The sequence below is a fragment of the Phascolarctos cinereus genome, unplaced genomic scaffold (genome assembly GCF_003287225.1).
Source record: "Phascolarctos cinereus isolate Bilbo 61053 unplaced genomic scaffold, phaCin_HiC Scaffold_726;HRSCAF=1367, whole genome shotgun sequence".
In the NCBI taxonomy this organism is placed as follows: Eukaryota; Metazoa; Chordata; class Mammalia; order Diprotodontia; family Phascolarctidae; genus Phascolarctos; species Phascolarctos cinereus.
The window spans coordinates 232,167,219-232,192,435 of NW_027556098.1; the positions used below are offsets into that span (position 1 = coordinate 232,167,219).

Below are 25,217 nucleotides of genomic sequence, written 5' to 3' on the forward strand. Positions count from 1 at the left end.
CCCCAACCTTTCCAGTCTTCTAATACCTTACACCCCAACAAATACACTCTGGGTGGCACCAGCCTCCTCACTGTTTCACAAACAATACAGTCCCCTCTCCCACCTCAGGCATTTTCACTGGCTGTCCCTCATGCCTGGAATGTTCTCCTGCCTCCTCTCTGCCTCCTTACTTCCTTTACTTCCTTCAAGTCCCAACTGAAACCCCACCTTCTTCAGGGGGCCGTTCCCAACCCCTCTTAACTCTTGTGCCTTCCGGTCAATTATTTCTGACTTATCCTGTCAATTATTTATGATTTATCACAGCAATATATACCGTGGATTATCTCTAATTTATATTATCTATGTTGGCGCACAGTTTTTTGCATGCTGTCTCCCGGTGTTTAGCACGGTGCCTGGCACACTGTAGGTGCTTAATAAATGTTTACTGACTCAGTGGCTTAGACCTATTTTAACATTTTTACGACAAAGGCCTAAAGGACATATTTATCAAATTTACAATTCACACAGAGCTGGAAGGAGAAGGCAGGATTCAAAAATATCTTGACACGTTGAAACACTGAGGCAAATTAAATTAGATGAAATTCAACAGGAATAGAAATAGAATCTTATACTTGGACTCAATTCAACAAGTACAATAAAAGAGGTAGTTCATCTGAAAAAGATCTTGGTGTCTTAGTGGCCTAAGAGCTCAATGAGTCAACAAGATGATATGATAACCAAGAAAACAATTACAAACTTCAGCTGCATTGTGAAAGGCATGACATCTAGAATTAGGGGGCATCATCTGCTGTACTCTGCTCTGGGTTAGAATTTATCTGGGATATTGTGTTCAGCACTGGGTATCACATTTTAGAAGAACAATAACAAGCCAGAGAGCATTCAGAAGAGGGAAATCAGGATGGTGAAGTGACATAAGCCCACATCACAAAAGGAGAAGTTGAAAAAACTGAGGATGTTTAGTCTGGAGAAGATAAGACTCAGGAGAGCCGTAACAGCTATTTGAGACCTGTCATTTAGAAGGGCAATTATACATGTTCTACTTGGGCAAACAAGGAATCATGGACAGAAGATACAAAGAGGCATATTTAGTCTCGATATGAGAAAAAACGTAACAGCAGTTAGGGCCTTCCAAAAGTAAAGGTGGCTTTTTCAGAAGTAGTAGGTTTCCACTTGGAGGTGGTGAAGTAAAGGTCTCATGGGTTTCATGGTCTCCCAGCTGGAAGGGACCTCAAGGTCATCTAACCCAATCCCTTCAGTTAACAGATGAGGAAAGTGAGGACAGAATGGTGAAGTGAAGTGATTAAAGTCATGCAGGTAGTGACAGACCCAGCTCTTACGGCTCCAGACCCAAAGCTCTCAGGTGGGATACTTTTCAGGAATGGTTTAGATGAGTGGCTATGAAAGTCCCTTCCAACTCTAAAATTCCATTCCCTCTTGGAAGGGCCACTCCCTATTTCACATAAATTATTCATCTGCAAAAATAAAAGAACCATGTTTTATTCATTCTAATAAGGATGGATACAGTGGAAAACCCACTGTCCTACATTAATACAGCATTCAAAGGAACTTAATTTGAACCCGATGGGATGTATTTTCTTAAAACAAGAAGGAACAGAAATAAGAGTAGAAAGAAATTTGTCCAAAATGCATAAATAAAGTCAGGAACAAAAGATGGATCTCTGTTGGCCTGATTTGCTTCACATACAGCGCTTGTCAGACCTCTCTGCGCTGACCAAGCTCCCTATCCTACTTTTTTCTGACCATCTTGTCCAGTTGCCACCTATGTTCTAGCATACCAGTAACTGCCCACACACATACAAACATACCTCTAATACTTGCTACAGGCCTCTAATAATAGCAGCAATTTATTTGACAGCAATGGATAACAGAGAGAATTGTCCAAGAAATAGCTCCATATTACATGAGGATCCAGAATAGATTTGAGAATTACTTTTGCAACCCACATCAAATCTGTTTGCAAAGTGGCTCTAATCCCCCAGATAATAAATCATTTCCCTAAATACTAGCTAAATACTTACTGACAAACAGGTCAAATAATTTTACAATCGCTGTCTTTGCAATAAAAATCTCTATATACCAAAAGAGATTTCCAAACTAGAGGGAATGACACCATTAAAAAAACATTTTCTACAAGAGAACTCCTACATGATGAAACGCAATATGATAATCCAAACTAATATTTATTAAGTGCCTACTATGTGCAAGGCATTGGTCTGGGCACTTGGGAATATAAAGACCAAAACCAAACAGTCTCAACTCTCAAGAATCCTAAGTTCTCCATAGAATAGGGTGAAAATCACAATATGTACACAAATAAATGTGTTAAGGTAAACTGAGGAAGAAGAGGATATCAACAGTTGGGAGGGGGGGATCAGGGAAGGCTTCACCGAGGAGATGGGCAAAGGAGCTGGACCCTGAAATAAGGAAGAAAGCAAGGAAAAAGTATTAAGCACCTACTATTTGTCAGGCACTGTGCCAAAGATTACCTCATTATTTAAGCCTCTCAGCTCTGTGAGGTTTAACCCTGAAGATCCATGCCATTATTAATACTCATTTTACAGTTGAGGAAACTGAGGTAGACAGGGGAATTGACTTGCCTGGGGTCAAACAGCTACTCAACATCTGAGGGTGAATTTGACCTCAGCTCTTCCTGACTCCAGGCCCAGCTTTCTAATTTCACCACCAGACTGCCTCTTTAAGTTAGGCGAGGATTCTGAGAGCCAAAGAAAGAGAAGTCAGGCATGCACTTCTGGCAGAAGAGATGGCCTGTTCCCATGCCCAAAGATAAGAAATGGACAGCAGAGTTCAGGGAACAGCTAGTAGTGCAGTTTGCCTGGAAGAGGAGTATGAAATAAGGGTAAAAGGTAGGGAGGAGCCAGATAGTGATAGGAGTATTTCTCCAAGAGGCAATGGGAGGGAAACCACTCCAGGTTGCTGAGAAGTACAATGAGATGTTCAGACTAGTAGCACCTTAGGAAGATTATTTTTACAGTTCTGATGAAATTGGAGAGAAGAGGGGAAGGCCTGAAGGCTGGGAGATCAATTAGCAGGTTATTATTGCAGTCCGGGTCTAAGGTGACAAAAATATGAACTAGGGGTGAGGAGACAGACAGAGATAAAGGGGCCAGAGAAGCTGTAGGGTTAGAATCAACCACACTTGACATCTTATATTTAGACTGGATTTGGAGCTTAAGAGTTAGTGAGGAAGATGGTTCAAGCATGGCTTTTAAGTCACCAACCTGAGTGACTCTGGAATAGTAATTCCCTAAATAGAAAGAGAGGAGTTTGGAAGGGGGGAGAGGGAAAGTGGGGCGTGCAGAGACAGATTCAGGACAGGGCACACAATTTGAGATGTCTAGGAGACATTCAAGATGAGACAATAGGATCTTAGCTCTAGGACTGGAAGGGACCTCAAAGGCATCTGAGGTCATAGATTTAGAATCCAAAGGGAACTTAAAGGTCATCGAGTCTAAAACCTTCATTTTATGTATGAGAAAAATACAACCCAGGAGACTGGGACCTGCCCAAGGTCAGAGGTGGTATCCCAACCCAGCTCCCTGCCTAATGGTCAGGAGGGACTTGGACTTATGTTCAGACAGAGTTTAGGGCTGGATACATAGAGTTGGGAGTTCTTTTTATAAGAGATGACACTATGAATCCATGGAAGGGATGATATCACCAGTAGCAACAGAAGAGTAAGGGTACAGGATAGAGCCCGTAGGATACCCTAGCAGGGTAAGAGGGGGGCTGTGGAATGAAAGATAGATAGAGGCAAGAGAAAGAGATTTCAGATGTTCCCTTGAAGTTAACTAGGTCTCACAATTCCTAACAAACTCTCAGTATTCAATTATAACACGTCTTTATATCCACTCAATGCTTTAAACCTAATGGGCATTAAATAATGACTGTTCAAATTTAAATACAAGTGATTAGGAAGCCAAAATTTGAGTACAAGAATAGAAACATCAATTTCACAAGCTCAGTATAGTCACATTTCAGAGATCCCAAATGTAATTTCATATAATCTAGAAGCATCTTTGTACTTGCAAATGACAAACAGGGCATAAACTCATCCAGCCTTCAAGCAGGTGTCTAACTAGGCGCAGGGTGTTTTGGGGAGGGGTAGGAAAATAAGGAGGGGCAAGCAGGAGAAGGATGAACAATGTTAGGCATCAGCATTTTGGAAAACTGTTACCTGACATTCAAGCAATGACCCCAGAGCACACAAAATCACCTTGGCTACCCGCCCCTTTGCAGTCACAAAGAAACAGGGAGAAACCTAGAAGTCAGTCAGGAAACTCACCTGACTTATCAGGTGTTACATACACAGGTCTCTTTCCCCTCCTCACCACTTTTCCACACTGACTTTATTTTACAGTAATAATGAGTTTAAAGATACAGGATTTGTTGAATTGTGTGATTTTACAAGGTCACCTCATTCAATATTTCAAGTAGCCAAAAAATGCTCGCTGGTAATAAACTAAATGTCCACAAATTTTATTTGGCTAAATCTGTACATTTTTAAAAATTGCTACAAATGAGCTTCAGCCATAACAGTCCTTAGTTCAGCATCAAGAAACCAAATATTATTACTGGTACTATGCAAAACACAAACATTTTTTAAAAACCCACTTTTGGAAACTATACTCTGGACACTCAAAAAAGATGAATGCTTAAATTAAAATAAATAATCTATGGAAGGGGATGAATTTCATTTCCAAACACTTCCTTTTCTTTAATGTTAGTATTCTTATTAGGTAACAGTTTTGTTTACTGTCTCTATATATTTATGAAAACCACACCTTTTTTTTTTGCTTTAAAAAATTAAATGGGATACTACTGTTTCTTCACAATTTGTACTGTTAGTTTTTTACCTGGAGATTTTTTGTTCGATCTCGACTGCACCAAATAAGACTGACGAGGCAGCAAGGGAGATGAAGGCAAAGACATGGAAACTCCTTTTGTGAAGTTTGTCCTGCATGCGTCTTCTCCTCCCGAAATATTACTTATGGAAAAATCTGTTCTGTGGCCAGATGCGCTGATAATTTGAGGTGCATTCTCAGCACAAAAGTCACCTGTTGGAAGTAAAGAAAAGATGTCTTAGGCTATCCATTACAGATCGAAACATGTACAAATTACCTTCATAAAACCTACACTTAGAATTTAATTACACTAAGACCACATAAAACATATATGGCTCTTTAGCAAGCCTGGTACCCCTCTAATTTAAGCTGTCAAGAGACAAGTGAAGATCTCATTATAAAGCAAATGTCATGCACTGAATATCTCACCGACCTGTACCTCGTCCCAACTTTCCAAGGCTGGTCTAGTTTCATCTACCTCACAGGATAGAAATGGAAAGGTTCAGAGCTAAGGAGAGGTGAAGTCCATAAAATTTCTAGAGATACTATTGTAACCTCAGGCTTGATGTGGGACTTTCTCAAGAGGTTTGTTTCTTATTAAATCTTCAAAAGAAAGTTTTTCCCCCCCAAAAGAATTCTAACTTCAAGGTCAGTTCTAAAGCTATTTGACCTTCTGGTACAATAAGGTTAGGCTGGACGTACTAGTCCCACTCTCCTTATCACCACTCAAAGAGCTATTTTTAGCTGGAAGAGACTCTTATCCCTCTTTCTCTAAAACATTCCACCCAACAGGTATATACACGCTTAGAGCTAAACCAATAACAAACTAGCTTTGGAAAAAGAGGTGCCAATGATGTTGGTGATTGGTGGTGGTGACATCAACAAGATTGGCATTTATATAATGCTTGAAAATCTGCAACATAGCTTATCTACATTAGCTCATTTGGGTCTGAGAAATAAGCTTAGGAGGTAGGTACCAAAATAATTTTACAAATGAGGAAATGGAAGCTAAGTAACTTGCCTGCTTATAGTTGAATTAGAAGTCAGAGGTAGAATCCGGGTATGAACCCAAATCTCCCAATTCTCCACATCCAGCCTTCTTGTACCATGGTACTACGATCCTCTTAGACAACTAAGGTCCTTGAGGACAGGGACCTTATATTATCTCCCCTCTCCAGGTCCCTTGGTACTTGGGCAGTGATCTTCACATGGCAGTGTATAACTATCATCTGCTGCTACTGGACAATATTCTAATTTATTTTATTATCTAATTATTATTATTATCATCATCATCATCGCTATCTATTATATAATATGTACATATCATCTAATATATCTAAATATTATTATCTAATTTATTATCTAATGTAGCTGACACCTAGCTGAATTACTGAATACAAATATAATTGGGAAGGGCAGCATGATTCAGAAGAAAGAGTTAGTAAACTGAAGTTAGAAGACCTAAATTCTATTCCTTTCCTTTTCCACTAATCCTGTAACACTAAGTCAGCACATTTAACCCCTCTGGGCCAGTTTGTTCATCTGCATCAATAAACAAACAAATGAATGAATAAAAGTTTGAAGGATCATAAAATCAGACCTGGAAAGCAGGTCGGAAATCATCAATCCAATTCCCTTATTTAAAGAGGGGGCCCAGAGTGGTGAAATGACCTCCCCTTGGTCATACAAGTAATAACTGGAGAGCTGGGATTTCAACCTAGTTCTCTGGAATCCAAATCCAGTGTTATTTTTACTGGGCCATGACAATGATTGCTGAGGCTCCTTGCAGCTCTCACATTCTGTGATTGTTCCCCCATTGAAACATAAGGTATATGGGCAGAACCCTAAAAAATATGGACACTGCAGTGGTATCCTTGGAAATTTCAAGCATCTGGATGAAAGAAAGCTTTTGCTTTTCTGTCCTGTCCAAATTGGTAAAAACATTTACATAGGGTTTGGCACACAGGAGGCACTTAATAAATGCTCATTTCGGGGCAGCTAGGTGGCGCAGTGGATAGAGCACCGGCTCTGAAGTCAGAAGGATCTAAGTTCAAATCTAGCCTCAAACCAAACATTCGACATTATTAGCTGTGTGACCTCGGGCAAGTCACTTAACCCCAACTGCCTAAAAAATAAAAAAATAAATGCTTGTTCCTTTGTTCCCTTTGAATTTTGGGAGTGGGAGCATTTCACTGTTACTAATCATTGTTACCTGATGCAGGCAAGGAAGAAAGGCCAAACACCATCCTAATTATTAAATATCATTTTTTAAGATCTAACTTAAGGAATTCTATTTCCTTTTAGGTTTTCAACCAATAGCCCATTGTGTTAGAGAGCTAGCCCTGGGCTCTCTATAGCTGCTAGCAGACCAAAAGTATGCTACAAGCAACTCTGACTGAATGATAATAAAGATGACTGGGGATGTGCTTTTTTGTCTGAGAACCAGTTTAAGTTTGGAGGAGCTGAATAGCAATAAACTTTTTGGCAGCAACAGCTCCAATACAGAAGGATTACAGCGTGTACTGGTAAAAGGGGCACCCATAAAGACATAACCACAGAGCTGTTTATTTTTCAGCTCTTGCATGTGCTATGGGCACTGTGCCTTTAAGAGCTGCACAGAGGGATTTAGGCAGACAAATCTGTTTATCTTGATAAAGGTCTGGGGGAAGGAAGTTGAAACAACCGATTTCATGAGAAGCTGATACTTATTTCCAAACTTCAATTATTCTTACTATTCCTTTCTGTCATTGCCATGGAAAATGAAAGGAAGTCTACTGGTCTGGAGGGAAACACACTAGCAACACAGCCCTGCAGAAAAGGCTCAGAGGGGATGAACCCAGAATGACAAGCTCCAAACTGCCCAACTGCATCCTAGGGAGCTTGAGGTTGGACAGTAACCCACTCTACAAAAGGGCTTTTGAATAAAGAAACAAACAAATGCGGGGGGGGGGGCCGGGCCAGAGCACAGCATGACAGCCAACTATACAATGAAAAAAATCAGTGTGTGCCCAGCAAGGGCGAGAGATCAAACTAGATAGTGGATTGGGGAGAAGACACTGTGCCATGGAAACAGATCCCAGCCTGGGAGCAGGCTCCCTCTATTATTTCATTAGCCCACTCAAAACAGTCATGCGGTTCCTGAAAAACCATTGGGTTCCATAACAAGTATATTTTTTTAAAAAGCCAATAGAAAAAAATACCAAAAAAACTGCATTTGGTCTCCAATAGGACCATTTGTTTTGGAAAGGTTTTAACTGAGAGTTGGGAACCACAAACTATACATCTAAATGACCAAACCCCATACGTATAAATGACCAAATACCATTAATCAGCATCTTTCCAGAACTAAAAGATCACCAAAAAAAATCCCTATTATTAGAAGTTAACCCAAATAACCACCATCATGAAAATGCTTAATAACATACTATACAATACACAATACAATATTTGATGGAGTCAGTAGGGATCTCTTTGCTTTCCCTTCCCATCTTCATCATCACCCGCCCCTATCATTCGTATATTAGCCCACTAGGCACCAACTGTCAGAGGTGGTGAAGACATTAGAAATGACTTGTCTCGCTCCAACACCTTAAACCTCAGGCTTGAAAAGTCATTGCCTGAGACCAGGTTAAAAAACACAAAGGCTCTATCCATTCCCCTCTTTCTTTTGTCCACAGTTTAATCATTTTTAAGCAAGGAAATGAGGCTCAACTGCATGTTGTGGTGGGTTCCAAGGGAGTGAGGTCTGAAAGTACATCAAGTGGAGGGTTTTTGTTTGTTTTGCCTCACAGTGATGTGAAGTTAGAAATCAATGCCATCCAACTTTCCGGTATCAAAAAAAGAGCAAACTCAATTATCAGTGTACCCAGAGACCACAGCTATCCCCCAGCCTCATTTTATTTGTCAAAACCTGGGACTCAAGTCTTCCACTACTAGAGGCATTTCACAAAACAGGTGTGGGGCACCAGGAAGCACCACCAACATATAAGAATGTAGTGCACATAAAGCTAATTTTTCACACACTTTGCAAAAACTCTCTCATTACTTTGTACAGTAGCCAGAACATTAGCCTGAGTAAGAGTCAAGAGGTCTGGGTGCTTAAAACAGAACATAACCTCTCTGTGACTTAAATTTCTTCCTCTCCCTATTCACAAAGGGATACTTCTGCAGACTAGACAAAGCCCCAAAAAGATCAGTTAACTTCCAGAACAAAAAAAAAATACCATGATGTGGGGGCTAGGGAAGATTAAACTCCAATGATGTCATCTGACATATAAAACAAGGAAAATTACTAGAAAGGCAGTCTGTTTTCTTAAAACACCAGTTGGAATATTCTTCCATAGCATGACCCAGACAAAAAATTAGGGGTAGGAAGATGAAATGGGGAATTTTAGTTTCAATCCTAATTAAAAATTCTGTCCATAAACTTTATTTACTTTGCTTGAAGTAAATATTTTCATTAACTGAAAATCTGGCAGGACTGAGTTTCCAATGCAAGCTGTAACCATTAAGACCTTCGGCCTTTGCAGCAGCTGTTCTGTGGCACTTTCGATCTGATACAGTCTGCAATAAAATGGAGCTTTTAGCAGTAGGGATTTTTGATGGAGTCTTTTTTTGTTTAAGTTGTTTTTTTCTCTTTACATACACACTATAGCATCAAAAGCCTCAAACCTGTTCCATGTAAAGAGATTTTGTTTTGTTTTGCTTTGCTTTTTTGCAGAGAATACAAACACTTCTGCCTTTCAGCCTCTGCTTTCTTGGGAGTGAAGAAAAAATAGGGGGGGGTGGGGGTGGGAAGAGTCTTTGTTTCTGAACATGAGGCCGTGAAGTAGCCTGGTGATTCAGCAGGCTTAGAAACCAGAGACAGTCTTTCCTCGGCCTGCTACTTTAAAAGCAAGAGGGCAAAGGGGTAAGGTCAAAATCAGTCCAAACACACTACAATGACGCCAGTAACTGAGAACTGGAAAACACTCAGTAGCATCTACACAAAATGGAACAAAATGCTTATTCTGGGCAGCACAACACCCCAAAACTCACTGGCTGATTTAATATTCACTAGTAGATGTTTAAAGAGGCTTTAAGGGAAGTTTTATTATAGCCTATATCATTGTAGCTTTTTTGAAAATAACACTGGGTAGATGTACTTTTCTTCCAAGCACGACCTACTTTATTCCCCACCTGAATTTCGTGAGGAAAACACAAAATCTATTTTCTAGCCTACTGCTGCAATAAAAACTCTTGTGTCTGTTATGGCAGCCTTTGTCGCTTGAAATAGAGAAAACATTAATAATTAGTCAATGATTAAGGCACCTTCCTGCTTTATTCACAGGTAACTTCTATAGTAGCAAAAACACATTCTGTATCTGTTTTAAAAATATAAATCTGGCTCAAGAACACAGAAGACCTGAGTGATTAGACAGGTCTCTATATCACATATAAAAATAAACTCCAGATATCCAGATTCCCTGCGAAAGAGACACAATTCTGAAAAGTAAAAGAAGAAAAGGACAAATGTGCTACCCAGAAAGTCAATTTAAAAGTCTCCTTCTCTAGACAGATTGTAAAAACGGATTTGTATAGCAGAAGGCTGATTTAATAGACAAGTCATCAATTTAAGAAAGAGAGAGAGAATAATTTCTTCGGGAAGGATCTGCATAAATGCAAAAACTAACTTTGGAGAAGAGGAAATAGAATGCATTGCTGCTGCTCATTTGCTGTTTGGTCAATTAGTCATGCCTGACTCTTCTCAACCCCATTTGGGATTTTCTTGGCAAAGATACTACAGTGGTTTGCCATTACCTTCTCCAGCTCATTTGACAGATGAGGAAACTGAGGAAAACAGTGACTTAAGTGACTTGCCCTGGGTCATACAGCTAGTAAGCTGAGGTCAAATTTGAACGTGGGTCCTTCTGATTCCAGGCCCGACACTCTATCCACTGCACCACCTAACAGCCAATGCAGTGTTATAGAAGTCATACGTATATCATAGGCTCACCAATTAGAAAAACGGCTAAACAGTGGCACATCAACAAAACAGAATATTACTGCCCTATAAGAAACAACGAATACACAGTCCCATGGGAAGACTTGGTTAGGAGGCGGGTGAAGCAAGCAGAACCAGGAAAATACAACAATGTAAATGGAAAGAACTTCAAAATAAATCATGGAAATTGTAAAGTTATGTGATGAAGTTTGGCTCTCAAGAAGAGATATGAGAATATATCTCCATTCAATGTGTAACTGGTCTGCTCGCTGTTCCTCATATGCTACATTCCACCTCCTGTCTAGGTGGCTGTGGGCACCGACCATTCCTCAAGCCTGGAATTCACTCCCTCCTTACCCATTCAAACTGAAGTCCTATATCTCATCCCTTAAGACTCAGCTCAAAAGTATCATCTTCTAAGTAGTCTTTCTTGATAAACCCTCCCTCAATTACTAGTATTCTCCCTTCCCAAACTACCTTGTATTTAATTACTTTGTATATATTCCTATTTACTAACTTTATGTTTTCATAGTGTATATATATACATATTTTTATAAAACATATTTTATAAATAATATATAGATATATTTTATATATTTGTTATATAAGTATATATTTTATATATACCTTGCTGTCTCTCCCAATGGAAGGGAAGCTCACTATAAGTGGAGATTATTTCATTTTGGAGTTTCTCCAAAGATGAGACCTAATAACAACTTTGAAATACCAAAAAGAAGAAACAAAAATTTGAAATGAAGGCCAATCTAGAAAAAAAAAGCCACAAAATGAATATATGATCTCTATGCAATTAAAAGTCATTGACCTCCACGGCAGGACACACAGAGACAACTTAATGTTCAAAGATGAATTTGACAAATCAAAAAAGCAAAACAAAATGCAAGAAATAATACAAGAAACAAAATATTGAAAGAATCTCCAAATCACCAAGAAAACACCTTACACTTCAAGTCCCACCTTAGCCGCCCATACAGTCTAGGCTGTGTGACTGTGGGCAAATCATTTAACCTCCCAGTGCCCATAAGAAACTCTCTAAGACTACAATTGGCAGTTGTCAAGAAGACATTTTAAAAATCCTACATGAGAATTTTCTAAGTCATTAATCACAGGGAAAGTCAATGAAATTAATCCCAATTAAGCCATATCTGTGACAAAGAACAGGTTGAGCACAGTGATCAAGCAACAAGCCTTCATTAAGTAGCTATTGTGAACCAGGCACTCACCAAACAAAATGTCCCAAAGATCTTAGTATGGTTTTAAGCTTGGACTTTTGGGACACCCTGTACTAAGTGCTGGAACCCCCAAAAAGTATAAAGAGGGCATTTCAAAACCTTTATATGTCACATATATGTTTTCAAACAGATTGCTATTTTCCTTAATTAACTTTTTCTCCACCCAATATTTTTATTTCCTGACCACAGACAAATCCTGGTTCTAAAGGAGAGAGCTAATTCATCTGCTTTTGAATATTGGAAAGAAAGAAAGGAAGAAAGAAAGAAAGGAGAAAGGAAGGAAGGAAGGAAGGAAGGAAGGAAGGAAGGAAGGAAGGAAGGAAGGAAGGAAGGAAGGAAGGAAGGAAGGAAGGAAGAAAGAAAGAAAGAAAGAAAGAAGAAAGAAAGAGAAAGAAAGAAAGAAAGAAAGAAAGAAAGAAAGAAAGAAAGAAAGAAAGAAAGAAAGAAAGAAAGAAAGAAAGAAAGAAAGAAATCCATTTTTAACTACAGAATAATAGAGTTGGAAAAAGACTTAAGAGGTCCACCCACCTCATCAAATGCTTCATTTCATCATACTCAAGACCAGGGAACCCAAGTTCTCTATGTAATTTAAACCTTCCCCACACCCCACTCCCCCACCTCACCTCCCAGGCACCATTGTACCCTGCTGCCTCCTAGAGAGAAAAGAAAATAATTTTCTGAAAACTGAAACTGATATTTACTGATGCCCCTTAGAGACTCCATGCAAAGCTAGGTGTACAGTGAATAGCATGTGGGGCCTAGAGCCAGGAAGACTCATCTTCATGAGTTCAAATCCAGCCTCAGACACTTAGTAGCTGTGTGATCCTGGGCAAGTCACTTCTCCCTGTTTGCCTCAGTTTCCTCATCTGTAAAATGACCTGGACAAGGAAATGGCAAACCACTCCTGTATCTTTGCCAAGAAAAGCCTAAACAGGGTCATGAAGAATCAGACATGACTGAAAAGTGACTTAACATATTAGAGAAAGGGTAGATTTTGGTCAAACATATTGGCATTTCCTCTTAAAATGGACACCAACTAGCTGCCTAGGGACTTCAAAGGTCTCCTTTCAGCTCTGGATGAATAGGATCATAAATTTAGGGATGAAAAGGAGCTTAGAGGCCATGTAGCCCAATGCCCTCGTTTTAAATGAGTCAACCAAGGCCCAGTGTAGTGACTTCTGTGATACCATACAGATACTTAGCATCCTTGGCACAGCAGCATTTAAATCCAGGTCCTCTCATTCCAAAGCTGCTGCTCGCTCATTCCACTAAACCACCTCACTACCCTATGATCCAAATGAGGGTGAATTGGATAAGCTCTAGGGTTACTTTTTAGTTCTAAGATTGTCAACTTTTTTTTAAAATAAATAACTCCCCCTGAACTCCAAAAAAAAAAAAAACAACCCTGAAGGGTGGCCACTACTTATTTTTAAAAAGAAAAGAAAGGTTTAAAGGATATTTACACGTCTCAGAAGGCCTGTAGAAGTTCACGTACAATTTGTCAGATTGCTTTTAAAAGAAGTCCCTTCCCCAAATCTATTTTAATTTGATTTCTGGTGCTCTGATAATTAATTGGCTCTGCCACACCCCTGGAACACTGAACTTGAAAGCCACCCAGCTACAATCACCATTAATCATCTTTTCCTCACATCACAGGCTGCGGTTACAAAAGTGAATCTGGGGGTGGGAGGATTTTTAAGCCATAAAACACTCTATTCTCATTTCATCTTTTTTCTTTCATTCATGAATAATTATAGTGCGTTGGCCCACACAGTTACATCATCTTTATGCTATGCTGAATGTGAATCTATACTACAGTTTAGCCATCACCTGAAAAAAAAAAAAAACTTCTCTGATGTCCTACCTACCACCCCTCCTAAAGCAATGTGACCACTGCCCCTCCTTATAAAATTCTGCATATAATTCTTAAATTCCTGTACAGGGGAAGTTAGGCATTACAACAAAACGGGCACCTGAGTCAGGAGGACTGGATTTCAAATTTGGCCTCAGAAACTTACTAGCTGCGTGATCCTGGGAAAATCACTTAACCTCTACTGCCTTCCTCCCCCTAAAAAATAAATTCCTGTACATTTTTAGCCACTGAGTATTTGCTATCCAAGTCTCTGTATCCTAACACAACTCAGTCAAGTTAATAACTATTATTCAGAAATTATTACAAACCCCACTGAGCTAGTCACTAAGTAAGATCTAGGGCAGGGTGTGGAGAGTGTAAAGATAGGGATGATGAAGAAGGTATCTGAGTCAGTTTCAATTAAACATGAGGGTTTTTTAAATAGATTCTGAATTATCCAAAATAAAGCTTTAAAGTCAGTATCCTTAGGCTTAGCCAATGGCCAGTTAAGGAATTTTTTACAAATGCCTAGATAGGTGTAGTCTGAATATACTGAAAAGCTTCGATATTTTCCAAGACCTCAATAAGAATGAATTCTCTCTTCAACTTTCTCTTCACTGGTGCAGGTCATGACACATCCACACCTTCGCTTTCCCTACAGTTTTCTTCCACGTTCTCCACAGAGCAACACTGCAGTATTCAGGCTACTATTCTTCATTCTCATTACGTGACTGGTCCACTTCCTTAATCAGATATTTCCGGGATGGTGTATGCCTCACAACAGAGGTGTTGAACATCATGTACCCTGAGTGACCAAGATATAGTTTCTATGTGATTTTAACGTACTGATGTATCAATAATAAAAAAAAAGAAAAATATAAATGGTGTTCAAAATCCACAGGGATTCTTACGTACAAGTTAGTGGCGCCTGTTTCCATCTGAGTTTGACACCACTGTCAACCCATTTCACATGCACAGGTCATAGTTGAAAATATGCCACAACCTACTTAAACCTATCATTTCTCTCTCCGTTGGTCTTTTTTAACATTGCAATGATTTGTAGCAACTAGCTACAACGTGTTCATTATATTTAAGGCAGTCTTAAAATTACCCACAACTTGTAAATAAATGTTATTATACTCATTCCCTCTTCCCATCTCTACTCCCTCTAAATACCATTTAGTCTTAAGAAGAAAGAATAGTTTTGCTCTGATGTGTAAAGTGGGAAGTGAAGTAGGTGGCCTCCCTGCTTCCCTGGTCCTTTACAACCCAAGAGCTATGATCCTATGGAAGAAAAATAAAGAAAAGCAAAACTTAGCCTAGAAAATATTCACTTAACACAGTCAATATCCATTCACCTACCCGGCATTCTCCCAAAACTTTTAGGTTTTCTTTTGCAGCACAAACCTCCTACCACCCCTCCATCTCTTCCCTGCAAGTCCCTCCTGATCTATCAATCACACTATCACCCTCCCTTCTCTCTCTATCCCATCATCGCTTCCCTCCATTGCCCAAATGCCTTTCTCTATCTAACAGCATTGCATCATCTTTCATCCAAATCCAGCAAGTGGTAGCGTTTGGATAGTAATTATTCTTACTTACATTAAGTTTTTGAAACCTAAGCTCTTCCTTAAAAGATTCTTCCGGATTGGTGAGAAACATACTAATCACATTCTTGACTGCTTCCCTCCCCTCAAATCAGAGGGCCAACTTCTATTGCTATTCTCTACTCCAAATGCATGCATTTGCACACAATCATAATCACAACCCAATCACATTATAGAGAGATAGAGACAGACCAAATTAGCAAAAGGGGTTGGGGTCGGGGAGAATGGTACAATTTTACTTAACCACCTTCTTTTCAGGCCTGTAATGGAGGAAATAACTAAACAAATAAATGAACAAGGACAAATAATATGTGTGTATATATTCACACACATATATGCACACACCAATTTGCTTATTTATACAAATGCACATGCCTTCCCCCCACACACACACCCCATGAGATATAGCACTCCTATTATGTTTTTATTCAAACTATTAGGTGGCCCAGTAAACAGAGTAAACTTAAGTGTCAGAAAGACCTGAGTTCAAATCCTACCTCAATTACTAGCTGTGTGAACCTAAGCAAGTCACAATCTCTCATAGCCTCAGGTTCTCCAATGGAGATGATAATAATAGTACCTACTATACACAGGGTTTGTTGTGAAGATCAAATGTAATTAAAGCATTTTGCAAACCTTATTAAAGAATTATATAGCTACCAATTATTTAGGCATTTAGTCACCCTATATGATGATGATGATGATGATGATGATGGTAGCTAACATTTTTATAGTGACACTATGCTAAGCACTTTACAAATATAATCTCCTCTGATCCTCACAACAACCCTGTGAGGTATATGCTATTATGATGCCCATTTTACAGATGAGGAAACTGTGGCAAAAAGGTTAAATGACGTGTCGAAGGTCACACAAGTAGTGTCTTAGGTTGATTTGAACTCAGGTATTCCTGACTCCAAAACCAGCTCTGTATCCACCACCACACCACCCACCTACCAATCTCTAGCAGTCCATTCAATGTCTCCATACCACATCACAAATTCCCACATGCAAGGAATAAGTATGGAATTCTCTTTGTACTTAGTTATAAAGCTTCCCACAATTGGGTAGCCCTCATGAAAGGTACTGATGAAAGGTAGATAATATTTTAATAAGCGGGGTTCTGTGAGTGATAATCATCAACAACACCGTCACATTGGACATGCTGACATTCTGAGGGTGGAGAAATAGGTGGGGAGAAGAGGGCTTGGAGAAAATGATGTAAGCAGTACACCCCCTCCTCACACTATTCAAATCCAAATTCTGGCTCGACCATCCTCACTCTGGCAGCATTGCCAGGCAAAGAGGGAACTGCTACCATTTATTTTATTTTATTTTATAAGGAAAAGTGTAAGCCATAAACATTCTGAGGGGGGAAAAAAGAGCGTCGTGGTTAACATGTGTCTGGAGAGCATTTTAAACATCTTTCCTCCAAAATATGCTATTAAAATGAAACATGACCAATTCCAATCACATTATAGACAAACACACAGACCAAATTAGTTCTGTGTATGTGTGTGTGTGCACGTGTAGTTGCATGTGCATGTATTCATACGTGCGTATGTGTTGTCGTTTCCTCCATTACAGAACTGAAAAAGAAGGTGGTTAAATAACCACCTTCCCCCCCAACACACACACACACACAGAGTTTCCATCCCTTCAAGATCTCCTGTCATGTTATTGGCTGTGTTCTGCTACCATCACCATCAGAATCACTGCTCTGCCTCCAAAAACTGCAGCCTCAATGACACGTCTGGTAAAATGCCTTAGCAACTATGTCAATATTTTCCCACTGCAGTTAACCATATTAGCATACTGCTTTAGTCTTGGCTGGTCAAAGACAAAACAGGAATGTCAGCTTCTCCAGCTTTGTGTGTTCCACATTCGAACAACATTGCTCAGTCTCTGCAAGCATCAGGCTAGAGAAAATACTTCTCTCTCCACCTCTCCCCAGCAACCATATACAGAAAAGTTGCTATTAAGTTAAAAATTAAAATTAATTTAATCCAATAGCAATATAAAAAGCAAGTATTCTCTATTATTATACCCACAAATGAAACACAAGAAAGAGACAAATTTTAATGAGGAGGCATGAACACAAGAATCTTAGGAAAATTGTTGAATGCAATGAAAGACCAAATACTATGCCAGATGATTGATAATAAAACATGCTACTCATCTCCTAACACAGAGGTTACTGGCATAGGATACAAATTGACAGATACGTTTTCAAAGACACTGCTAATGTGGAAATCTGTTTTGCTTGACTCTGCATGGTTAATACAATGGTTTAGGAGGGTCACTAAAGAATTTTTTAAATGTACAGAAGAAAACAGAAGGAAAGCCAGTAGGAAGCACAGACAACCAAGACAGCTTTGAAAGTTACGTGTTGAATTTCTTATACTTAAAAAGAAAAAAAAGCTGCACAGAGCAGAGACTCAGTTTCATAAATAATACTCTTCTTCTAACCTTGTATATGGAAATATTCTCATTCTAATTTGTGTTTTTTCAGCATTTTAAAAATTAAATATAAAAACCACATAAAAATTAAAATAAAATCATTCTAACACTCATCCTCCCCCACAATCCCAGTCATGGTGCTCTTTAAAGCCACAGATTCATACTCATTGCACTGTGTGCAGGTAAACCTGCTCAAAGGGTTTCAAATGATCAACAAATTTCCCTCCAGCAATTAAGAGGAATGAGCTTTCTCCAAACCACAACTACATACTTGAAATAGTCTTCCCCTCCCAGTCCACCAAGCTTTTGCTTTCCCTTAGAATGTAAAACTATTTCTGAAACTTTATCTCTTCTTGAGAAGGCTGTGAAGATCTGGCCTCTGTCAAATGATATACAATCTCTTTCCAAAAAGGAACTTTTAGAATAGGATGGACACACCCATACCCAAGCTGGTACAGGGCTGGACTCTATTAGACACAAGGAAGGCTGTAGGAGATTAGAATCTCCCAACCTAAACAATACTATGCACAAATAAAATGTTTACATTTTCTTCTAAGGAAAAACCCATCCTGGGCAGACTCAGAAATGGGTTTCTCTCGAGCTCAGACAGCAAGATCTGGAGCCAAAAGGCGAGAACCCAGTTAGAAAAGCAGGACTGAGATGGAGAGGGAGAGCACAGCAGCTCTATGCCTTGGTTTTAAGAAATAAACAGTAAAAATTTGTAGCTGGTAAAAGTTACTTGTGGTTGGGAAACTGTCCCAGATGACATCCATGGGCTCCATCCTTGTGATTTTATAGTGTCAAGATGCCCCCTCTACACACACACACACACACACACACACTCTCTCTCTCTCTCTCTCTCTCTCTCTCTCTCTCTCTCTCTCTCTCTCTCAGTCTCTCTCTCACATTCTTTCTCCCCCCTCCTCCATATTTGTGTGTGTTTCTCTTGGTCTCTGTCTCTCCCTCCCTCCCAGACAAACAGCAGCTCCAATTCTACTAGGATCCACACACATCTTACTTTGAGATAGACAGGAATGGAAGAAGAGGCAAGAACTCCTGGAATTTGAGTCAGGAAACCTGGCACTAAATCACGGATCGAATATTTAGAAACTCTATGAGCATGGGGCAAATCATTTCAAGTCTCTTAGACTCCATTTCTTCTGTAAAATGGGAATAATTAACTACTAATTAATATTCACCTACCTCACAGGGTTGTCATGAAGACAGTTTTATTTTTAGTACTTTATGGTCTACAAATGTGAGATTATTCTGATTTATTTAAAAAGTAAAGCATAGTGAGTTATTATAAACTGCTCAAAGCAAAATCCATTACAGCAAACAAGGAAGCATTCCTTTTTGGGATTAATTTTACTATAATAGTGGCTCTTTTTGTTGGATCAGAAGAAGCCATGTAGTCTAATCCCCAAATTTTACTGATGGAGAGAGAGAAGACCTCATGAAGGTTACATAGTGAGTAGCAGAGACATATTTGAACTGAAGACCTCTGATTCCAAATCCAGTACTCCTTCAAGCCCCTTGATCTCGCAGCTCCAGTGATTTACTGCCATGTAACCAGGCTGGACACTCCTGTCCAACACTATGGAAAACTTGAAAAGAACAAAGGCAGTGCAGATACAATAACTTATTGCTCTAAAAGCGCCTACCACTAGTAACCAGAGAGGAGGAAAAATCAGAAGAGATGATACCCTCCACTCCCAGCTTTCTATCCGATGACCTCCTGAAGACAACAATAGAAGAAAAAAAAATTCTGAGAGCTACCTGAGTCATCAAGCAGTGTGTTTAAATTACACCTTTTAGTGAGACTCTATTTCTCATTTTCTGATTTCTTCTCTGTTGCGTTCAATCAACGAGGTAATTGTATGTTTAATTCATGGTTCTCGGTGGTGAAACAAAGATAATGGAAAACCTTGGACGCATCACTTTATTTCTCATAGCTCTTAATTTCCGAGTGTAAATTAAGGAGGTTGAACTAAATGGTTCCTTCCCAGCTCTTGATCTTATAAAAATCCACAGGGAAACAAGATGGCCATAAGAAACTGCAGACCTATGAAAATATTTGCAATATTACTATCTGCTTAACAAACATTTCCATTGGCCAAAGTTTTCACGTGTGTCCCCCCCCCCCAAAAGTATATAAACTAAGACTTCTTCCTTACAAATGTGAAATCATAGAAGGGGCTTGTTTAAAGGCCAGAATAACCATAGAAACCATGTTAACAGCATAAAGGGAGGGGAAAAAGACTCAAATCCCAGTCACATAGAAGGATGCTGCCATCAAAGACTTAAATCAGATTAACATCATCAAAACCTATCTACAGAACTGAGATTGATTGTAACAAAAAATAATTTGTAGGACTTTTGACACTTCAAAATGTCGAATTTGAATCTTAACAAGCCTAACAAAATCCTTCAGCTAATCCTCATTTCAAAAATGAAGAATAAATGAATCACCATATGAGCTTCAGGGTTAGAAATCAAACATGACACATACATTTATCTGTTTAAAATTCCGATCTATAAAACTCCTTGTGGGTATTCACTTAGCAATAAGGAATTAAAATGGCTTTAAACAACAAGCACATAAAGGAGGGCATACAATGTTGGATTTGCAGTAATTACACAGAGGGCACCTTCCAGTCCTAGACATGATCCTAGGAATACAAACAGAGCTGTGTTCAAACAAAAAACACAAATGAAGATCTAAGGACTTTCATGTTGGGCCTGGGTCTAGATTTCAAGACCTGATCAAAAGACACCCAAGGAAATCAAGAATATCCTGTATTACTTCTGAAAAGCAACAGATTCACATGAAAATCACCACATGACTGGCTAGTGATGCCTGATTGCAAGGGGATGGTATTTGAAGTCTGAAGCTCTAGTGGCTTCTATTTTATCAATAACACATCTAACATGAAAGTTCCTGGTGGCAGTTGGCCCCCTCCCAATATTAAATCAAAAGAACTTTAATGACAAAATGGCTTCTTTCTGGGTAGATAGTTATACAATGACTATGAAAAAAAATCTATACATAGCTTATCAATAAGCATGCACAGATATAATTAAGATCTGCAAATTTGCAATTCTGAAAAAATGGGGGGAATTAGGTTCAACTCAACACACAAACATTTATTTAGCAGCTATTATGTGTTGGAATTGGAGGAAGTACCCGATAAGTATGACAGGGTCCCAGCCCTGATGGAATTTACATTCCATTACCCAGAGGATATGACACCAACACAGTTAACAATAATATCGAATACTATAGATCCAAAAAAGGCCTCTTGGAAGATGTGGCCCATGACTTGGTTTTTAAACAATGGGTTAGCCATTCAGCAGTGAAGAAGGCCATCTAGACACAGAGAACAGAAGGGAGTGTACAGAGCATGTTCAAGGTGATTTAATTCAACTCACTAAACAAGTATTAAGCCTCTCTACGGTCCAGGCATTTTGCTAGCCATCAGGGATGCTAAAATAAACATGCAAACAGGTAGCAGTACACTGTTACATGGGGTCAAATACCACTGGATAAAATTGTAAAAGCACACTGTGCAGGAGGCCATGAAAGCCTTGTTTGAACTTGATGGAGTAATTGACAGTCACTGACTTTTTTTTTCCCCCAGCAAAAAAAAAAAAAAGTTAAGATGGACTGGGAAGTGAGCAGGCTGGAGCAGGAATGGAGTCAAGAAGGTCTATTAGTCTGGTCGGGTGGTATGAAGAGCCTGAACTTGGGTAACAAGATTCAGAGTTTGCAGCTGGTCCTCGTAGCATGCCTCTTTTGCTACCAGTAATTCCATGACCTATAACAATTCCAGACAAGAACCAAAACTATCCAAGTGGTCTGTCTGCATCAATGACACTATAAATCAATACTTCCTAGCCATCATTACTTGAGGTGACTCATTACTTTGGAATACTACTGCATTACCAAGACTGTCATCACATGCAAATTCTAGCAGTCGACTGATCCCCTCCAAAGCAGGCACTTCCTGGACACCAAATCATCATTCCTTAATGGGGCGAGGAATTTCAAAGAGCTGCAGAAGTATCCCTATAGGCCCTTTCCTCTAACCTGTACTTGCTAGCTTTTCATATTTAAAGAGATGTAATTGTGGTCACTGGGACCGAAAGACAATCAGATCCTCTACTTCTAGATTTAGGTGCTCTTCTTGATGGGTGTGGGATGAAAGGGCACTGACTATGGTGGAATGCCTGGTGCATAATTGTCCTGAAATAAGCATGAAAATAAGAGATAAAGGGGACCTTTCCTAGCTTCATATTATAGTCTATGAAAAAAAGCCGGTATTCATCACACTGCTGCTTCTCACAAAGCTTTCAATGAATAATAGCAGACTTACAGAATTACATTTCAAAAAAAGAGTCTCACATTATCTCATCTGAATCTTACAATCATTGTATAGGTTGGGTGATATTATTATTCCCATTTTATAGATGAGAAAACTGAAACTCAGAGAGGGTAATGGCTTATTCAGAGATGACCGGCTAAGGTCCACGAGAGGATTCAAACAGGTCTTCCTAAGCCCAGTGCTCTATTATATGATGCTGCCTAGAGTTCCTCAATCAGTCTTTTGGTTTAGTTTTGTTTCATTTTGTTGCCTTTTTGGTGAGGCAATCGGGGTTAAGTGACTTGCCCAGGGTCACACATTTAGTAAGTGTCATGTATCTGAGGCCAGATTTGAACTCAGGTCCTCCTGACTCCAAGGCTGGAGCTCTATCCACTGCACCACCCAGCTGCCCCTCTCAATCAGTTTTGACTTTAAAACCAGACCTAAGCACTTTAGGCAGGGAGTTGGTTACCTAAAGCTCAAGAGACTGCAATACTGGGTCTGCTCTCAACCAACTTTCCCTTGGCTCAATGACATGTCTACAACCCTCACTTTTTCAAGGAATGCTAAGACTTTGAAAAAAATAAAGGCAGTTGGGAACCTATTCCAACTGCCAACCTTTAAGTATTTGTGACAATATTCTATCAGTGTGACTTTGGAACCTTTCTTAAACTTACTTCCCTCACCCTCCCTAGAGGAGAAAACAATCAGAAAATGCACTAAGTCAAATTTCAATCTATAATTCATTACAAAATTTAATTATATTAGGTTAGCTGTGATTATACACGTCATTATGTGAAAACAGTCATTAAGCCTGGGACCCATCTAAGCATTAAAAGCAAAAAATGTGGACATTCAAGGATATTATGTCCTAAAAGATACTAACAGATTTGCTAACAGAAAAAAATAATAATAATAAATAACTTAGATAAAACAAATTAATTTGGAAATATACAAGTCAGGACTTCAATTAGTTAAATTGTTTATTATTTCTTCCTGATTTGGTCTTAACCTGGTCATCCCCACATAAGTATATGCTGAACAGTCATCCATACTCAAAACGAAGTAAATGCGTTAATCTTGCTATGAGGAATTTCACACCCATTGGGATTTCACAAAATCAGGATTAGGATTAACTATTTTAAACTATGTTTAGAGGAAAGAAAAGTGCTTCAAAGAGACAGTTTTTACACTCATGTGATTTTTCTCTTTTTTTTCAAGTGTGCAAAGCAACACACAGATGTGAGGATGGGAAAGGTCAAGGCAGAAGAGAGAATATTTGTTACTAGCTCTCTGGGGCTTTTACCCGATTAGACAATACAGCCAATATAAAAGGAGATAGCTTAAATTCAATGTTCAGGACCTTCTTCCTCCTACCCTCACTTTCCACCTTCCTGGATATTAAAACCCTGTAACTCTACACCATAATCAGAGGTACAGCCTTGCAGGGAACCATCCACTGTGGTATGTAAATCCAAACTCCCAAACTGGCACCATTCCATTACAAAAATAAATCAACCTTTAGTTTAACCTAAAACTAGCTTTTAAGGGAAGTCGTAGTAACCAAAGCTTCAAGATACTCTTGTAAAAAAGAGATTTCACTCAGGTTTTCAAAAGAATTCAAACACCAGGCAATTCTGTTCCCTCCAGAAACAACCCCACCAGCACTTGAGTTTACAAGAAGCTTATAAAGTCATATAAAACAGGTGACAAAGAACCTTGAGCCAAACTTACCTCCCTCAAACCTAGCCCACCAAAAGAAGTATTCAGTTAAAACCAGCCCTATACCTTTATTAACAGTAAAGATTCATCCCAATACACAAAATTCATTTTTAAAAGAGGGAGAAAATAACCCAGGGCAAACAGGGATATATTTCATTATGTCACATACACTTACATCAGGAAAAAGAATTAAATACTACCAAAATAAATCTATTCCAGAAAACATAAATTATGTCCATGGGAATGAGTGAGAGGCTAGCCGAGGGTACTGGACCTATAACTCAGGTAGCGTAGGGAGGTTACCTAAGAGAAGAGAACTGGAATGCCCAGGAAAAAGGGGGAAAAGTGTAGAAGGAAGAGGACTGGGTTAAGATATGGGTTTCAGGTCTTGGAAAAGTTTTTAAAGATCTTCTTCCTCTAGCAAGTAAGTACCAGGTTGCTGGTAGCCTCCTCAGCTCCAACCCTAGCATATCAGATTCAAGGAATGTCTTTTATAACCACAGCTGCTATTTTAAAAAAGATAGACTTGAACTCCCTATCACTCAACATAATGCTTGGCTCATAACAAGCACTTAAGGCTTGGTGATTGATTAAAAAATAAAATCTGCATGAGAAGTGAAAAAAAAAAGAGAGACAGAAATTAAGTTTGCCCTCAGAACCAGCCCTATGAAATCAAAACTTCCTTCATTATGATACCTAGATTTCTTCCCCCAAAATAGCTGCAGATAACTATTAGAGGGGGGAAAAAAAACATTTTTATTCCAAGATTAGAAACAAAAAGACCTAAACACAAACTCTGATTTGAGGCAATAAACTAGCATGAATAAGCTTAAGTTTCCATCAAAGTCATTTGTCAAGTTTAAAATGAATTAGCTCTTTCCTTATTTTTAAAATGAGTAAGCAATGAAGACAGGCAAACAGTGGAACCGCGGCTTACTGGGGGCCTGAATTTGTGGGAGAGGGTTAGTCTCTGGAGGGAAAAAAGACGTAGAAAGAAGAGACTTGGAAAGACGGAAATATCACAAACTTTGTAATTTTGATTCTTATTAGCCTTATTTACCTTTAATTGAGTTAATAACAGAGGTAATTTTGTCTG

The 25,217-nt window shown here is 39.0% G+C and overlaps 1 protein-coding gene across 1 annotated transcript in view; it reads right to left on the reverse strand.

Annotated features, from left to right (window-relative positions):
- Positions 1–25,217, reverse strand: part of TANC1 (tetratricopeptide repeat, ankyrin repeat and coiled-coil containing 1) — a 259,647-nt gene that overhangs the window by 142,808 nt on the left and 91,622 nt on the right. Inside the window, 1 exon segment of the mRNA XM_078147021.1 lies at positions 4,896–5,096. Within this exon segment, the coding sequence (XP_078003147.1) occupies positions 4,896–5,096 (201 nt within the window).